Below are 18,875 nucleotides of genomic sequence, written 5' to 3'. Positions count from 1 at the left end.
TAACAGAACCTTCACTCAGTTCAAGCTGCCATGTGTGCCACGAGAAATGGAGCCTTCAAATCAGTAACACCACAGTAACTACATACATGCATGCAAAACATTGTAAGTAAGTTCTTTTCACTACCCACCGAACCTCACATTAGACGAGATTGACGTGAGAATCAGAAGCTTGCGCCATTCATTGTCCATGGAAATTTCAAGGTGACTGAAGTTAATGCCGGATTTTGATGCAAAAATATCACCGTAGAATATTCAGTAGCTTGTACTGGGTGTTAAGTTGGATCAAGAGTCGATCAAGAGTACGCCATTTAGGTGCGTGTGGGCAGATGAAGCACATGACTATAGTCAAAGACTGAAAGGCAGAAAAAGGAACACTAAATTGCCATTATTTCGGTTCGAACTGTTTACCGATGACCTTCTCAGCGAGAGAGTGTCGAAAGGAGGCTTGGAAAAAGACAAATATATGAGGTCGCAAAAGGACTTTCCTCTTTCGCGGGGTAAAAAACACTTCAGTTTCTTGAACCTACAGAAGCTCTGAGAGAAACATTTATGGAGTCGGTAAAAGCCTTTTTTACTGCTTACTTCTTATCTCATAAGAAAAGGCTTTCAGCAGGTTAGGCTGGATATAAATCATTAGCCAGTACTCAGTGTAACAACCATATCTATTCGATCTTGTACTGCTAATGGAATACAAGCACCATTTACAGATACGTTGATAGTTTTTAAAATATCCACTAGAAAATTGACCCATATCACATAGCCTCAGAGTAACGAAACCGCCGATTTTTGACAGATGAAAGTTGAGCCGGCGGTAATTAGTCCCTCTACTAGCGACCAATACAAAATATCGACCACATAAGGCCACTCGGTGTGGCATGCGTTCAAACCGCATTTCCCAGCTAATTGCTTTCCGCTTAACGTGATCCTGTATTTGTTAATTACATTAATAACAACAGAGATATCCGAGTTTCCTGGCTTCAAGTTCTTCGTCGGCAAATTCATTCACCGACACAATAAATTTTGTTTCTTTGGCAACATCTGGTACTTATGAAAAAAAACAGTTGTGGCTGGTATCGTTCCAGCCACGAGAAATTTTGTCATAAGTATTTGAAACATTTTTCATCGTCTCTGTTGTAACTCGTGAATACCAACCACGAGAAGTTTTTTCACAAGTATTTGTCAATTTTTCAACTTTCGGTGCGCCCCTGATAAAGGAAATACATTTGCATTTACGTCCACTTCACTTCTTTCTTCTCTTTATCTTCTCAGTTTCAAAAGCAACGCACTTTCTTTGCGATTTTCAGTTGCAAGAGTTCTCGTTTAAGCGAAGACAGTTATCGAAAAACGCACTCTGCTGTGTGACGAAAATGAATCGGTCCTCTTCGGTTGGCCTTGAAAACAGCTGTGATCATTTTTTTTTTCCAGTTCGTCTCCGATACAATTTTTCCGATCTAACACACAGTATTCTGATCGCAGCGGCTATTCTCAGCATCGTCGCCTGTCCATTCACCTGGTTTTTGAACGCGATGGTTATTTTGGCCGTCAAAACGAAACGACGTCTTCAAACTCACTCCAACATGTTTTTGGCATCTTTAGCGCTTACTGATCTAGTGACTGGGTTGGTTGTTCAACCTCTGCATGGAGTTATGACAATTTTTATTTTTATTTTTTTTTATGAAAAGGTTTTCACGAGTTTTGCCAAGTAAATATGGCTTTTAGCTTCTCCTTCTCACTAATTTGCCATTCTGTAGTATGTCACTTGGTTTTGATATGCGGAGAACGATACCTCACAATCAAGTACTCTTTCACACATCACAAAATGTTCACTAAAACGCGTGTTATAGTTTTATCAGTCTGCGCCTGGATCCCGGGCATTCTTGTTTACTTTTTTTTCTCCAGGGCGACAATGATTCTAGTCGCAGTTTTCACAATAGTATTGTTGAGTTCAATCATCTGCCTTCAGGTCCTCGTGTATAAGGAAGCCAGACGCCATGAAAAGCGGATTCTTACCTGTCAAGTTTCTGAGGAGGCCAAAGCCAAATTCAAGGGAGAGAAAAAGGCCTTGAAGTCAACCACTTTGATAATAGTGACAGTTTTGCTATTTTTCATTCTGCCAATGGGTCTTATGTCCACCACATGGTTTCTATTCGGAGAAAAGTTTTCGGAAAGTGAAAAAACTACAGTTCGTCATTTCGTGCTTGGATTAATACAATTGATTTCTACTGTCAACCCGATTATACACGTTTCTCGAAACAAACAATTTCTCGTCGCATTTATTGAATTGCTGTCGAGAAAAGGTTTCCAAGAGGCCGAAGAAATTGCAAGGAATCTGTGTAGACCAAGACGGAGTGGAGTGAGACCTGAAGCTCGACAAGCAATAGAAATGGTGGAACAAAACTTCACTCAGTTAGAGCTGCCATTAAAAGTGTGCCACGGGAATGTAGTCTCCAAATCAGTGACACCACAGCAACCGTCACCACGTGCGGCATGCAACGAAATATTGAGAACCCACCCTTAGTGGCCACAGGAAGGCCAAGCTTCCATTACGAGCCTTCTGTTTCTGCAGGGGTGCAGGCATCCTAATGTCACAAGAATCAAACATATAAACAGTATACTGTGTCTGGGAAAATTTAGGTTACTTGGTTAAGGAAACATTTTTCAGAACGGCCAACTATCTTTGTCTCACACTGGAATAGGAAGCATCTCACACAGGACGAAATTGCAAGAATCCGTAAACGGAAACCTGGCAGAAACGTGTTAAACCGTTCTGGAAACACGACGGATAACCTGTGTTTCCGTTACCGGTTTCGTGACGTTTTCTCGCGTTTCCGTTGCTGCGTATACAACGGAACCGGACCACTTTTTGTGCATGTTAAACATAACGGAAACGTGGAGTTGCATGTTTCCGCCACGTTTCAGAAATACGGAAACATGTGATTTCGTCCTGTGTCAGATAGTGTTTTTAGTATATTAGTTAACTGTAACGCTTACCTGAAGCCTCGAGTAGGGGTGCAAAACCTCAAATTTCCCCCCCCCCCCCATTCCCCCCAAGCATGTCATAAACGATGAAGGTTCAGAGGTTCAGATGAAATAACGTAGCCATTACATGATGTACATGATGTAAGATTAAAATGGAAGGCTGTAACATACCGAAGAGTTTGGTTAGTCATAACCCTGGCCTGTGCAATTTATCATAACCTGTTTAATGCAGACACGTGTTAGGGTCAAGTCGAAGTCTCAGCAGAGCTCTTCTAGAAGCAAAAAAAAGTTTTAGACCTGCCTTAGTTTCGATCTTTAGAATGCTCCGTGTCGTTTTTTCAGATGAGTCCTAAGAAGAGACTTCGAATCAAAACAACACAATAACGTTGAAGCGTTTTATTTACAAATATCTGATAAATACTATTGAAGTTTCTGAGACGCATTCGGCACCTAAATACGTGTATTCTGTAAATTTTTTTCTGTGTAGATTTTAGTTTTGAAATATTTAAAAAAAAAGACTCTTGGTTTATTAAACACGTTGAAGCAGGTCCTTTCTAAAAGCAATTACATTCGCCCTTTGTTCGCCATGCTCGTCTCAAACACCTCTAAGCTTTTATTTTCCAAACTGTATACCATTAAGCTTCCATACAGCATTTCTCTGTGGACAGGCTCTTCGTCATTTACAAAGTACACTTCTATAATTTAGTTATCGTGTGACCTTAGCGTTCGAGTGATCATGAGAGTAATCCTGAAATGGACTTTTGTCGGTGACAGTGACTCAGAGAACACTTTATTTTATTGTAACTATGTACAAGATAAAAATGTTTTAGCTCATTTCATTTTGTAACAGGCTCTTAGAAGCATGAGCATCCTACATACTTTGCACTGAGTAATAATAACTTTTTTTCATTGTGCACAAATGATTAATTTTTGTAAGCATTGATGTAAAATCCTTTACCAGGCCATAGATTACATACGCATTGTGTTTTATTAGTTGAGGCTCGGAGGGACAATGCTTTTGTGTCCGTCGTAATATTTTCCTGCTTTTTGTCTGTTGGTTTCAGTTTTGGCGAGAAAGATTTTCCATTTCTTCCAATTTTCCCACCATTCTGTTAATTCGTGCCTAGTCTTGAATGGCTTGATAGAGAAATTTTCAATTGAATGTTGAAAGTAGTCCCACAATGCTTTGGTTTTGCTTTATTTTCTGTGATTGGTCTAAAAAAGTCATGCCACTTTCTTGACCAATCAGATTCAAAACTTAAGTCAATCGCGACTAGATCACCCGCGTTTTCCCGCGCTTCAGACAGTTTTCAAGTTCTTCATTGGCTCCTAGTGACATTTTCCTTATTATGATAGGCTCTTGAGACTACTTTGCTTTTAGTTTTATGACGGTCAATCGAAAAATTCCTCTATACATCACAGTCGATATCTTATTCTAAGATTCTAATTTTAGGACTGTTATTTCTTCATTTTTAATCACATATCTTCCAAATCGGTTTCTCCTTCGGATCCACTGTCGGAAAGCTTCCTTTCCTTCGATTCTTTATTTTTATACACCTGTATCATCATGGCCTCTTGTTCTTGAAGATGCTTGACTGCGGCATTGTGCTCCTGAGCTCGCTGCCTCAGTGACGCAATACTGTGGGACCTAAGGTCATCCCCAGTCTCTTTCGAAGTCTCTACCTTGATTTTATCTTCCATGAGCTTTGCTTTTTTATGCATGCCGAGCAGCCATGGGGCCGAGTTAGAGGTGAGATGAGGGGGAAGGGGTAAGGAGTGTCGTACCATCGCTCCATACAACCCGTACTCGGCCATTATGGAGCTGTGACCCCAACACTTTTCCTTCTTTCGCCATTTTGCCCGTCGATTTTGAAACCAGACCTGACGAAGTGAAAATAAGAGTTACTCCATTAGTTTGGGCTCGTAAATATCTTTGGAAAAAGCGAGCAAGGCAAAAATGATTTAAAGAAGGAGTGTTTGTTCCATAAGTTATATAAGTTCAGTGAGGAACCGACTTCGAGAGCGCAAAACACTTGCAATTTGCAAAAGCAATTTACTCCTGAATAATTTTTCCAAACTCGATTGAAAATTCTCTCATGACAAAATCAAAACTTTAATTTTAAGAATACATCTACCTTAATTTTCATTCTACATAAGATCAAAGATTTCTATTTAAAATTCATGTTCGATGATTTTCGAAAAGCACAGTCCTCGTGTTTCTAAAAAATGTCGCGGAAAATTATTCATGCAACTCTGGTTGAGGCTTTTTGCAGTCGAGACAAATTGTTGTTAAACAAAGTCAAATATATCACGTTCCTTAACATATAACTGACTACATGCATCTAGTATAGATATCTCTGATAGCGTTTTTATGAAAGAGGAAATTGAGATTTATATTTTCAAACAAAATAGCATCAACTTAAAAAACAGGCCCCCCTATTATAAGAATATTGAAAATTTTGATTATTCGCAGTGAGTTTTAACAAGGTAAGAGCCTCTTCAAGCGTGAATTGTAAAGAAAGGCTCTCTAAACGGAAGGTCTAAGACAGTTTGGAAAATAAAGGCCAAGAATAAATTAAAGAAAACGACGTCTTTGTTGTTCATTCGAGGAAGTCTTTTCTTTGAACTTGAAACTAATAAACAGAGATAAGCAGAGTTATCTTCCTTCCAAGGCTGCCGGGATAAACTTTCCAGTTATTAATTTTCCAATCCGATAAATTTACTTCCTATTTCATAACAGTTCATGTCGCTCTGAACCGAATAAGAAACTTGCTCCTGTCCAATTTCTGTAATCCCAAACTCGACTTATCGAAGCGGAAATCTGTTCACTTTTTTCATAATATGCTGGCGGTGTGCAACCCAGGAATTTTACGTTATTAAAAAGAAAGCAATGTTTACTTGGTGCTTCAATTAATTTCTGCTTTTCGAGCGCTGTTTATGTGTTAATTTTATGCCTAATGACCTATTGTGGAAGGCTTGATTATTGTACGAATTAGTGATTTTGTTGAGTATGCGTGAGGTCGTTAAAAGTAAGTTTATATAGCTATCAAAACCTTATTTATGGGCACGTTTTGTTCTAAAATTAATCGTAATGATCTTTAGTGATCTAGATTGCCTGAGGAGCAAGTTCATACAATGAAGGCCCGCTTTTCAAAACTAATGTTTTGTTTTTGCTTGTTAGTGTCGTATTACTGGGAGTTTTCGTAATTTGTTCTTTTGTGTTTGCAATAAGACCGCCAAAACAGCAAAACTCAAAGCAATTGTAACTCAGGCCGCAGAAAAACAGCGTCTTCATAGTTTCAGGTTTTCATTATATGCCTTGAATGTTGTAAAAGGAGAATATTTTATCAGAGTTTTGTTTAGTTTCCTCTCGAAATTTTCATGACCATGAGAGAGAGGGCAACGATTAATTAACGATAGATTCTCATAATGATTCCACCAAAAAAAAAACAAACAAAAAAAGGTAACGGAAAGAAAATTATTTCTATCAGTAATTATAACTTAACTGCTTTTTTTTTTTTTTACTTTTTATTTTTAAGTTAAAAGCTGTTTAATTTAAGGAGTCCATTTTGCTTCGTGCATTACAGTTATGTAAGCTAGATTTATCGCCGATTCGTAAAGACCTAAAAGTCAAGGTTATAATCTGCCGAGAAGACAGAAAAAAGACTGTGTAGAATATTTATCATCTATTCATTCCTAAATGGCATTGTTTTGTTAATGATTGTTTGATTTATCAGAGACAAACAGCCGTTCCCATTTTGAAGCGCGCAAAGTTTTCAGTTAAAAGTTATTCTTTCGGCGCACGGCATGCAAACACAGAAACCCTTGAAAACAAGAAACGTGGCCACACGCTTAAACTATTAAATGGGTTTGAATTAGTAAGCCTTTCTGACAAAAGAACGGAAGATAGTTTTCCCAGCTTTGTGATTAAAATTACTCATTTTTTTTTCTTCTTCTGTCCTCGAAAAGGCCAAAAATAGTTAATAACTTGTCGGCCACCACGACGCGAAAAATAATAAAGAAAAGATGCTGATAAGAAAAAAATTTGTCGAAATGCACCTTGCTCTTTGTTAGTTTGATTTAAGCTTCACCTTGTGCTTTTTCTTTTCAAAGTTTTTTTTTTTAGCAGAATTTGATGAACAAAAGACTGCGATTTACGTGATAAATTGTCTCCAAAGGAAGCAAATACTTTTGTCATAAACTAATCAGGCATTTCTAAACAGTAAAAGCAGTCTATACGCGCTAAACTATACATTTTCCGTTTATTTTTTGCAACATTGTTGTGTTCAAACATGCAAACGGAGTGAATCTAGTTCTAAGTCTTAATAAGTATCCTGAAATCGTGAAATTTATCGAACATGTTCAGGAAGTGATTAATTTTTTGAGATTCAGGGCATTTTTCATTGAGAAGCAAATTTTTAATTGAAATTTATTAATTTGGAATAAGTGGAACATTTTTTTTTTTGAGTCTTTTTTTTTCTTTATTTTCCATTTTCATTTGAATCTTCATTTGTAGGCTTTCAGTCGTGTCTCTCAGCCTTAATTTCTAGCCTGAAAATTTGGATGCAAATTCTGAGCAACAGTTTCTTTTCAACTTCGATTTCATGACGAGTCTATTAATTTTACCGCATATAAACTAGTTTCATTACTCTTCCACATCGCCTGGAGCAAAATTTACGAGACCTTTAGTTCGTTTTGATTGTCATGTTGATTTAAAACAAGCCCTAACCGACCAACGCCATACTGTTCAACGACAAATTTAGTATAAACAATTTTTCGTTTTGCGGCGTTACTTAAAAGTTCACGTCTTTCACTTTTCGAACTATGATTGTAGGAGGATTTTTATAAGCGCTCGCGAACCGTTCCAAACAGCTGGACATAAATGGGTAGTTTATAAGCTGACTTGAAGTAGTTTGGGTAAACATTTTGAGTCGAAAAAAAAAGCAGGTGAACTGCCGGAATTATACAACTAACGAAAGTCGTGCAGTTTTTCATCCCTGAAACAAAAAAAATGAAATTTGTAAAGTAGATTTGAAGTCTTTACTCCTGATGAATCTTCCTATCTTTTAAACGCTTTTTTTTCTACTTTCTGCCGACTACTAACTTACAGTCTTGAACAATGTTTCTTTGTTGTCTTCTCTGTGACATTTTCGACCAAGGCAATTTGGAAACTTATTTTAAGCCTAATTATAGTTTCTCTAATGATGTTTTTTATTAGCACTGATTGGTGAATGTTATATTCAGCAAAAGCATAAGTTCTACGGAGAAGATATTCGAACTAAAATGGATATGTGTGTAGCCCAGAAGTTTACGGTCGCAAATGTGCAAGATGGCGGAAGTTGTAACACGCACCCACGAAAACGACTTCGTTAATTTTTGATGTACTTTTGTTGTAACAATAACAATTTTCCTTAGCTACTGTCTTGTTTTAAGAAGTTCCTTTTTCGTTATTTTACCATGCAATTTTGAACTGAAAGGAACATCCAGCGGATAGAAACGATGGAGGAAATTTATGAGCAGTTCAAGCTTCTATTGTTTAAATTGTGACGAACAACAGTATGATTTGACCACAACACGTTCGTTGTATTATTTTTGAAGTTATATAACTTTTAATAATTTTGGAGAGAGTTTTCTTTCATGGTTTTCATTTTTTCCTTCTGTATGTTTTCACAAATTGAAGCTGCTTCTGGTCGTCGGATATAAAGCTAGTTAGTTTTAAATGCAGTCAAAACAACCTCAGAATTTCTTTCAAGAGGTAGCCACTGCTTCGTTTAAATTAGCTTTACAAAAGAGCCAATAGGCAAGGACACAGAGTAAAATAACAAACAAAATATTAAAAGATCTCTGATATGACCTAAGGGCTTCATCTAACTTAGCGTGGTGTTTTCCGGAGAGTGGAAATTTATCCGTAAAACACACGCACTTGAAAGGCAAGTTTTGGAGTGCACGCTGTTTTAAATCAACACCGTGTTCCTCTCTTTCTTTAGGTTTTCTTGAATGTTTCATCAATTTCTCAAAAAAGAAATTAAGCCGTTTTCTTATTAGATTGTCTGTTTTGGCAATTTGGAAAAAAACATTATAAACAATGGCGCCGCTTCGCAGCTTCTTTGATTGTATCTTGGCTGAAAGAGTAAGCCTATGGCTCAAGCATGCGAAAATTGGCTTGCTTATAAATCAGAGATATCACTGAAGGTTTTAATGATTAGCTAGAAAACTCGAAACAACATCGAATTATTTACTCTTCTGGGCAACGGTAATTAAAACGGGGACGCGGTGTTTAGAAAAATCAAATCGAACCGAAAATGGAGATTTCCTTGTATAAAACTGGTAACGAATTTACAGTACGGAGACAACATTATGTATGGCAAAGGTTCTAATTAGAAAGACTGTCTTCAGTCCTTCAAATAAATGAAGATGGGTAGTTTAATAACGAAGTACGTATTTCGAGCGCGCACTCAATTTGTCTACGGGCGGTGAACTCAAGCACAAATCGATTGTTTTGATTAGCAGCGAAAAGTTTATGGACTTCTCTTAGCAGTTCAGTCTGAATTTTTACAAAGTGTTTATTTCTAATTTTTAACTTCAAACCCAAGCCCAGAGTCCGCTGTTGTCATTTCCTAAAGGGGATCCAAACTCGCCGAGGTTGAAGTGGTCAAATGCATTTTTCAGTCGCCCCCGCGCCGGGAGTTCTTTGGTGATGAAAACGCTCCCGATTCATCCGTGCGTGCTAAAATGATTCAGCTGATATCGTAATACACAGATCAATCGCTAGCACGGTCAGTGTAAGATTACTAATTCGCTTGCCAAGACAGCTGAATAGAGCTATTAATCCTGACTGAAACAACGGCCTTAAACTATCTCAGCGGGAAAACACAGTTTGAATCTCATCACAAGTAACAATTACAAATGCTGTCAAGGAGAATTAAACTTGTTTTTCTCAGTGGCAGCGAAATGAACGCGTTCTTTTGCTATGACGCGACGCAAATTTGTATTCTACGCGGAAATTTTGTCAGCTTTTGAAATAAAAGAAAATCGAGAGAAAACCTGTTATCATGCACGTAGATCAATGCTCATTCAAAGATTGAGGAAAGTCGAGAGACTGATAAAAAGGAGAATTCGAGACGAAACCTAACTCGCTAATCATTGTTTGTCAAAGCTTATTGAAATGTGGAGGTTTTCCGGCAGTGTTTGAGGATTCTGTTAAAAAGTAATTACAACAGTACTTGTGAGAAACGGGCTTGTCAAATTTTCTTTCATTTAATTCTCGATGTAATGATAACGAAAAACAAAAACTTCCCAACACAAACGTGCTTGTGAGACATTGCAAGTGTATAATTGAAAAGGCTGTTAGGCTCCAAATTAAACGCAAACCCACCGGCAAAATGTCTCCTTTTAGGAAATGTGGTTGAAGGATGTTTTCCTAAGTCAAATTCTTACATTAGCCCAATATACCTTAACTTGCAAACCGTGACAGATGAAAAGACTCTTTTGCAAACTTTAGTATTGATTCATGTCAACTTTGAGAATGAAATATAGACAAGTTAGTTTTCACCCTCGTGCAAACTTCATTAGAACTGTATGTGTTTCCTGTTAGTTTTTATTTCGCTTTATGGCATGTTATCGCAGTATATTTCCGCCGCCATATACTCGTATAATATGCTATATTTACGCAATAATAAAAATTTAAGGGCGCTAAATCAACTTGATGGCTATACCGAAAAGGTCGTTGAATTACAATTAAGAAAGCAATTACCGACCACCAAATATGTAAAATTTCAAATTCCGAGGAAAAAGTGAATCCGCTCAACAAAAAGGCGACATAGTTCAAAGAAAAAAAATGGCATGCAATTAAAATTTTTCAATTGCACACCGGCTTGCTCCTTTTTCTGTTCAACTTTCGATGTATTTTTCCGTCGCATAAAGATTCCCTCCAATTTTGGAAAGCATACATTTAAAGACCGTTTTTCCGCCGATTTTTTTACAATAGCTAATATACTAACAATATTTTTGGCACCATTTGTTGAACGCTTTGTTCGGTTTATGGTGAGAAAAAAATTCAAATTTTTTGGTTTTTAATTTACCTCAAGTGTGGATTTTAGATAGTATTCAAGATTACGAGCCCTTGTTTGACGTGAGTCTCGGTTTATTATCATCATTATTATTTCAGAAAAAAAATGAAGAATCATTGAAAACCTCGCTTGTTGTCAAATCAGAAACACCTGCGGCTCTGAAATCAGGTCGGCGTATAATTACGGTAATTAAAAGGAGTTCATAACTTTAATGAACACTAATGAATGCCAATTGCGGACTAATTTTTATTCCCGGAGCTTTCACCATCTTGGCGAACAAAACAAATTCGGTGAGATGGGCAAAGCATTTACACGCCGCGAATCGTTTGTGTTTTAATCACCGCAGATTTGTTTTTTTTTTTCAGTTTCATTTCAATTTTTTCCAGGACGTTCTATCTGCATAAGAAGCTCATCAGGTCGTCGGTACAAAAGCATTACTTTGCGTCGCTAAGGCAGATGTCTTCTTTTTGAGCCACGCACTGAAGGAAGGTGATCAAAAATCAAAAAAATATACTAATTAAAAATTTAAAGGCCGACTGAGCCTTCCTCAGGGATTTTTTTCCCCCGCTTGTCGTTGGAATGTTTTTGGAAAAGTAGAAAATAAATAAATAAATAAATATTTTTAACTATACCTGAATTCGGTCTTCGGGTAACTCGATTTTGGCAGAAAGGTTTTCCCTCGCATACACGTCAGGATAGTGGCTGTCTTTAAAAGCCTTTTCCAGTTCTTCTAGTTGATAATTTGTGAAAATAGTGCGATGTCGACGCTTTTTGGGTGCCTTCTTATTCGCCGTAGTTTTGTCTCCCTTTAGGTACAGGCACTTATCAATTTTACTACTGTCTGTCCCGTGATGATCTAAGGATGAAATGATTTTCCATTTAGACGCCTTGAAGGAGTTGATATTTCTGCGAATTAGCAGTCTCTCACTGGAATAAATCTGCCATTTTCATTTTAATAGAAACTAAATAGAATTGTTATCCACAAATTTATACGCTGTGACAGAACGCGAAAAACTCTTATAGTAATACAAAACACAAATAGCGGAATGAAACATACAAGCGTTAGTAAATTTCTTGTGAAACTCTACTATATTATAAGCGTGGCAGCTGTTTTTTCCGGAGTTTGTTGCGTTCAGTTAGAAATCCATTAAAATGCAATCAAACATTTTGAAGTAAATCTAGCCTAGGTTTGTACTATCTATCGTCCGGAAACCAAATTTATTTCATTGTGAAGTCTTTTGAGAATAAAGTTTTCTGGCAAATTCACGGAATTACTCGAAAAAGATAACGGAAAGAAATCCCCGACGGTTTGACGAATCTGTCTGCTAAGGCTTGAAATGAACACCAGTTGTTAATTAGGGCATTACAAACCATTACTTTCGATCATTTGTTCCAATCAAGACACCGAGGACCGCAGCGGAACAGCTCACTAAAACAGCCTTAGAAGGGGTGTTTAAAATGCAGTTAAACGAAATCTGATCTTGGGATAACAAAGTAGAAATTGTGGCAGACACTCACCTGGTAGTGCAGAAGCCTTTTCGTGGTCGGCATTCTGAGCCTCTAATCGGGCTGAAACCGGCGAAAAGCATTTTACAAGGCTCACACTTTGGTGACTTGCCGCCTTCGGTTTTGAGCTCTTCTCGCTGAGACCAAGGATGTCCTGAATAGCAAACGAGTGAATCTGGGAAGAACGTTTGACAGGAGGAAATCCCTCGGCGCGCGGAATAGCAAAACAAAATTGTACTTCGCGGTTCATGATGTTAGAGGCTAATGAAAAATCTCCCAGGCGATTCCTAATAAGACTTTTGACCCGTCTTCCCTTGGTGATGGTGCGATATTCACTTCACGGCGGCCCAATATATCTGGATAGCTTTAATATTCCTGCAATCACTTTTATCTTCATTTAGCTATAATTAGCTATTGTCCTCAACAGAGAAATAATGCGAAGGAAATTTAACGATCAATCCGCAGCTGTCAATCAAGCCTCAGGACACCTAAATGTCAAACTTCTTTATACGGCTGTATTATTAGCTATATTATCGATCAAACGGCGGTCATCTAAATAATGAATTGACGAAGAGTTACCTTAGACCCCGCAAAAACACATCAAGTTATCCCCCAAGCCGCATTCAACTTTTATTCCTTTGTTTCGCGATATTTTCCAACTTTCTGAATCGGTCCGTCGTCTTTCATCATTCTGTGCGGACAAGCAGTCAATTTTTTTTACACTTAATTAGTGACTGAAGCGAGCTTAGCGCGGGGATTTGAAAGTAAACATTGAAACATCATGTAACATGGGTTAAAAGCGCATCTTTTTGTTCCTTCGCTCTTTAGAACGGCATGTTTACAAAGCAAAAGCAAAGCTGATTTGCGACAAGAAAATATCCAGCCTGCTACATTTCAATCGAGGAAGAAAAAGCCAGGATTAACAGTTTGTTGTTAAAGCCCTTTTTTCGTAAAAGCCTTTTAGCTGACATTATCAAAGACCTTAGCCACCTGAATCCTGGCGAGTGTTTAAAAAACAAGAGGGTATTATGTTCCCCGCTGATATTACCATATTCAAGCTCTGAGGAGCTATAGAGTTGCTTATTTCATGACTCGAAAAGATCTTGAAGATTTTTTATCTTTTGTCTAGGAAACCATGTCAGTGCTCCTCGGAAGAGAACCGCATGAGATGTCAAACTGGAAGTGAGCGTGAGAGGATATTTGACAAGTTGTCACTCATAGAGAAACAATGAAATGTCCCATGGTGCGACTGAAAGACCGATCGAAGAGTTTATGAGCTGAGAATATATTAGATACCTCTCAAGTGCATCAGACCTGGCAGCTTATAGCTTCCTTTGTTTTCAATGCACGATAGAGCCGAAAATTTTAAATTACACCTTTTCCTTTTGATATGTTACTTTGTTTAATCGTCAACAACATATTGAAGTTGGCTTGTTTTGCAAATGAACGAAACTAATTCTATGTAAGTTTTTTTCCGACAATTTGCAGTAGATTTTATTCAGCAATAAGTTATTAGTTCCTCTTTATAATAATGGTCGATGGATAATCCAATACAATTATTCCTGTTTGAATTCTCTTGCTACAAAACCGTTAAGTCGGAATGTTTTTTGTTGACTTCAGATTTCAATACATTTTGCAATTTGTATTTTTTACACCGAGGGAGTAATCTGCGCTGTCGTCAAAATAACTCAATTTAATCAGATGAAAAGAAATCTGAATTTATTTATGAGGCCGCGTTCGTCCGCTGGTTTACAAAAGAAATACCCTCAACTCAATTAAACTTGGCCGGTGTTACAAAGTGCTGACCCAAAAAGTGCAAAAGTCTATAGGTTCTTCGAGAAGAATCTACCAAAAATCGGCAAACATTTGCTCTTTTTTTTTCCACGGGTGAAGAATTTGAACAACCCCGGACACATTCTGACAAATTATTCGGCGTTTACACTGGGGAAGAATAAACTTAGATGCAAACGAAAAAACCCGCCACCAATTTTTTAAACCTTTACTCTATAGCCTTCTGTAAGTGATTTTATCTCTATCAATTTATGAAAATTCTCTTTCGCACTCCTGAGAAAATTTTCCGGGAGCCAGGCTGATGGGAAAAGAAATTTTAAAAACAATGTTGGTTTGTGGTAGAAAGCATGAGAATTTAACAGTCTGATTTCCTCTAAAGGCTGCCGACGTACACGTGGAAAATCGCATCGTTCCCAACGAAACGGTAATGTCTTAGTCCAAAACCATTACCCCAATGCAACCCTAAGGCCGAAAAGCCTTTGTCACCACTGAGTGTTGTCGGAGAGCTGCTTGAAGTCAAATTAGTTCACAAAAAAGACCTGATCTCCAGCCTTCCAAATGAGTTGTTTTTAATGAGGCATTCGCTGCTCAGTGCTTCGTAATAGAACTAAGATTAATCAATCACTGAGGGATTTCAAAAGGAAATTCTTTCATAGAGAATTAGCGCGAGATTTCTACGCGTTGGTATACAGCACACATTCTTAGCTTCATTAACTAAAAAGGGCGTACCGTAACGTTAGTGTATAAATGAAAAACAAGAATTGTTTTTCTCTGAGGCGGTTAAATTCTCCAAGTTCACCAGTGGTTCTCATTGTGTACTTTGAGTTTTCAAAGGCCTTGCGTGATTGTTTTATGTTTTAGCCTTTTTCATTATTATTATTATTATTATTATTTTTTATTTTCTTTGGAAATCCCCTTGCATAGAAAGCCATTTAAATTTTGGCAAATTAACCGCAATACCTTAAATTTAAAATCTAAATTTGCCTTCTGGGTGTGGAAAATCTGTTTTCGAACTGATTCACGTCATGGTGGTGACATTTCATTTACTGAATCATTTTCAAGTAGTCGGGAAAAGCATTTGTAGTAATCCTGAAAAATGATGTAAAAAAATAATAGTAAAAAGTAACACAATATTACAATTGTTTCAAATATTTCTTGCAGCCTTGCGTTAAACTTAACTGAAGAATCGAGAAGAGAAAGCTGTTTGTTCTCTCCGTTGCCGAATAAACAATGACTTTTTCTAAGATTCAGTGGAAAAGAAAAAAATCCAAAATAATTAGAAGACTTTCGACAAAAAGCGGCTAATAGCCATAAAAATAGCCATAAATAGAGAGCTCGAGGGCCTGATGGTGAGAGACCTTTTAAATATTTTATGAAATTGTAGAAATTGCCAACTCGATGGTTCTTAGATCTTTTGGCGGTACCGCGCAAATGAAGTGTTTACACCGCTAGATTTGTTCCAAAAACTGACAGGTGTTTGTATATACGGCTCATCAGCTTTAACTTGATGTTGAAAATTGCAGTTTGCTGTAAATAGTTTTTAATACGAGTTTGCCCGTGACTGATTTTACACACAACTAATCATAACACTTCATTACAGAACTAAATTATTACCTAAACTGCCAAACAGTGATTCGGTAATTCTTTGATGGCAAAAACTGATGACTTCAATTCACAGAGAGAAAATAGAAAAGACTCTGATTAACCTTAAAAGAACTTTTAAAATTCACCAGCTCGAAACCACGATTTTTAGAACTTTATCGAATCTTGAAAATACGATTTTTAGAAATATCGGAATAACATTCTTTACAAAGCCAATATTATTATAATATTTAGTTTTTTCTAAGTGACCCTTTCCGCTCCGTGCATTGCAAGAAAAGGCGCATATTTAACTAGCATGTTAGATAGGTCTGAATGAGCTTGTTAATAGCTCTCTTATGGGCGAAGTCTAACTTTCCTCACAAAAGCACGACTGCACTTGAACGAAACAGCTGTTTTTTTTTATAATGCAGAGTATCTTCGCTCGGAGCACTATGACAGTGTTTTCGTAAGCTTTCATTATACACAAAAACCATTTAACTACAAGACTGACATTTAAATCTTTGAGCTGAAAACCTCTCAGTGAAAGCTGCGAGACTTTGTTAATTTACCTCGTATGGTCGAGCAGATTCGGTCCTTAGTGGGTAAAATCACTCGCGATCCATAGAAAAGTGTTTTTTTTTATGGCTCAGTGGGTACAATGCATGCAGTCGAAATTATGGCAAATGAGCTTCTTTATTAGATCAGCGTTGTGCTGAACACTGAAAAAGTGTTGATTAACTTGAATTTAACTAGAGTACAGCTTTTACGCCAAGGAGGGACTGATGGACGCTAATTGAAACAGGCCTTTAATTAAACGTTGAAAATGAAGAAACATTTCAATGCCTAAAGCTGGGCTCAGAGGGATGTACGTGACTGTAAGGTTGACACTGACTCAGTAAACTGGAAGTGATTTCGGAGACCCTACTATGCACCTGTTCTCGGCTTTCATTAAGTTTTTTCTTAATGATATAATGCTGATTCAACGAGAAACTCATCAACTTGCTACAATCCTCCTCGGCTAAAAGTCGTTATCGTTAACTACCACGAGCGATTTTTAATTTTGTCTGATTTCCTTTTTTATAGACAAGGATTAGTGTTCATTAAACTTTGCTCAGTCAGTTATCAGCGGTCTGAGGGCAAACAAAATGACAGCTTTTTCGCCTTACATGTCATTGCTACGAAAAATAAATTGTTGCTTCCGGTTTATTACATGAATTTAATAGTAGCAGATGATTGAAATTTTACTTTCTAGTTTTACAATATTGGAAAAGTTCTTATATGATATTTCCTTCAAAAGATAGGACTTATCAAGTTGTCTTCTTTTTTTAACAATATTTACTCCCGAAACAAACTCATAAAAAAATTAATAACTCGTATTAATCTCCTTGAAATTAGTGACAACAAATTAAACTCCTTCGTTTGCGTTCGCATGTTCTAAGTTTGCGCTCTGGTTCTTCCTTGAAGTGAAAATAACAGAAAGAAATATTTTATTCATTTTGTTACGTTTACTAAACAAAGAGGCCTTGTTTGTGTGGTCTCAGGTACCCGAGAGAATTCTCCTCCTCGAGACAACTTTACTTAGCGTTTCCCTGGAGTTGTGATTTGTCATAGCTTTCCCCTCACCAGTCTCCCTTGTGACAACTAGGAAGGTTACATATGAGAGAAAATGGTCGACCAAAGGAAACAGTTTAAGTGTCTTCTTCTTCATTGTGTCCGTCTAAGGTCCATTTGTATGGTGTCAGGCAACCGAGACAACCCTCTACCGAGTTATCCTGGCCGAGCCACAGTTTCATTTTTTTCTTTCTTTTTAACTTAATTCAACCAAACGTTTACATTAAATTGTTAGAATCGTCTCGGGGCCGTCGAGGGGGAGGGGAAGAAAAGGGGAGGGTGAGGGGGGGTGAGGGGGGGTGAGGGGGGTGAGGGGGGTGAGATAGCGTGTTTGTAAAATAGGCTGGAAAGTTGCTCACTATACTACTGTAAAATTGCTACAAAATTGCAACCCAAATATCTCGATATTTTCACATCAACTTCAATTAAAAGTTTATTTTTCGTTCTTCACAGTAAATGCTTACATTGGTCGAGAAAAATACCTTGAAATTTAGCTCATAAATTATGAGCGAAATGTAATAATACTCTCAAGTCTAACAGAACAAAACACATGATTCATTTGACATCTTGCTGAACGATATGAGGAGAACTTGAACGAAAATAGCTCTGCTGATTTCATTTTCAGAGTTTAAAACTACTCATACCTTGAAGTTTGCTACGAAATTGTTGACTTTGTCGAGGTTGATATGTGATTTAAACCTATATTTAGCTTCCAAATTGTTCAGAAAGGCAAAATTGTTCGAGATTGCTAGAACCGCAGAAAGTCGCTCCAAACGCTAAAAGTTGCTAGAAGTTACTAAAAGTTGCCAAGCACAATCGGGACATGCCTAAGGGCGAGTTGTGTTGCGTCGGCAGTTAGCTGTCACGAAAGAGACTAGTGAGTGGGCAGCTTTTACAAGTCACAAATCCATACAAACGCTCCCTGAGGTTGTCTCGTGGAGGGGATGGTTGTCTCGAGTATCCAAGACCATCTAAACCGGGCCTGTTTATGAAAGCTAGCCTAATTTCTAGATATCTTCCAACGTTAAAATCTATCAGGCTTCGATTTTAACTTTTGAAACCTCTCTCTCGCTGTCTTGGGGGATTGCCAAAAATGAAATTTATCACAAACATGATTGGAGATAAAGTACCTGCGTATCGCACCTGATAGTTTTTCACTGGAATAAAACATGCTTTATCTCGAAAACTATATATTTTTCTGATTTATAAAAAAAATCTCGACCGAAACCTCTTAAGTTCCTGCGTAACGCAGGTTTTGTTATTTCTGAAAGAAGCCTTATTGATCACAGTTTACATCAGGATTGGTCCCTAGTCCTTACCGGCTGTGGCCTGGTTTGC

The 18,875-nt window shown here is 37.4% G+C and overlaps 1 protein-coding gene and 1 pseudogene across 1 annotated transcript; one reads left to right on the top strand and one right to left on the bottom strand.

The window, feature by feature from the left end:
* The first annotated feature begins 1,228 nt into the window (after positions 1-1,228).
* Positions 1,229-2,660, top strand: LOC149043080 (uncharacterized; annotated as a pseudogene).
* Positions 2,661-4,169: 1,509 nt separating this feature from the next.
* LOC113677585 (visual system homeobox 2) lies at positions 4,170-12,954 on the bottom strand. The gene is made up of 3 exons (XM_027194404.2): positions 12,567-12,954; positions 11,681-11,904; positions 4,170-4,860 (listed from the first exon to the last, which is right to left on the bottom strand). The coding sequence occupies exons 1-3, from the start codon at positions 12,802-12,804 to the stop codon at positions 4,456-4,458; spliced, it is 867 nt and encodes a 288-aa protein (XP_027050205.2). The 5' UTR covers positions 12,805-12,954; the 3' UTR covers positions 4,170-4,455.
* Between the last annotated feature and the right edge of the window lie 5,921 nt (positions 12,955-18,875).

Source organism: Pocillopora damicornis, chromosome 7 (genome assembly GCF_964200805.1).
Source record: "Pocillopora damicornis chromosome 7, jaPocDami1.2, whole genome shotgun sequence".
Classification (NCBI taxonomy): domain Eukaryota; kingdom Metazoa; phylum Cnidaria; class Anthozoa; order Scleractinia; family Pocilloporidae; genus Pocillopora; species Pocillopora damicornis.
Note: the sequence above shows the minus strand (reverse complement) of the source record. Positions and strands in the feature narration are given on the sequence as shown.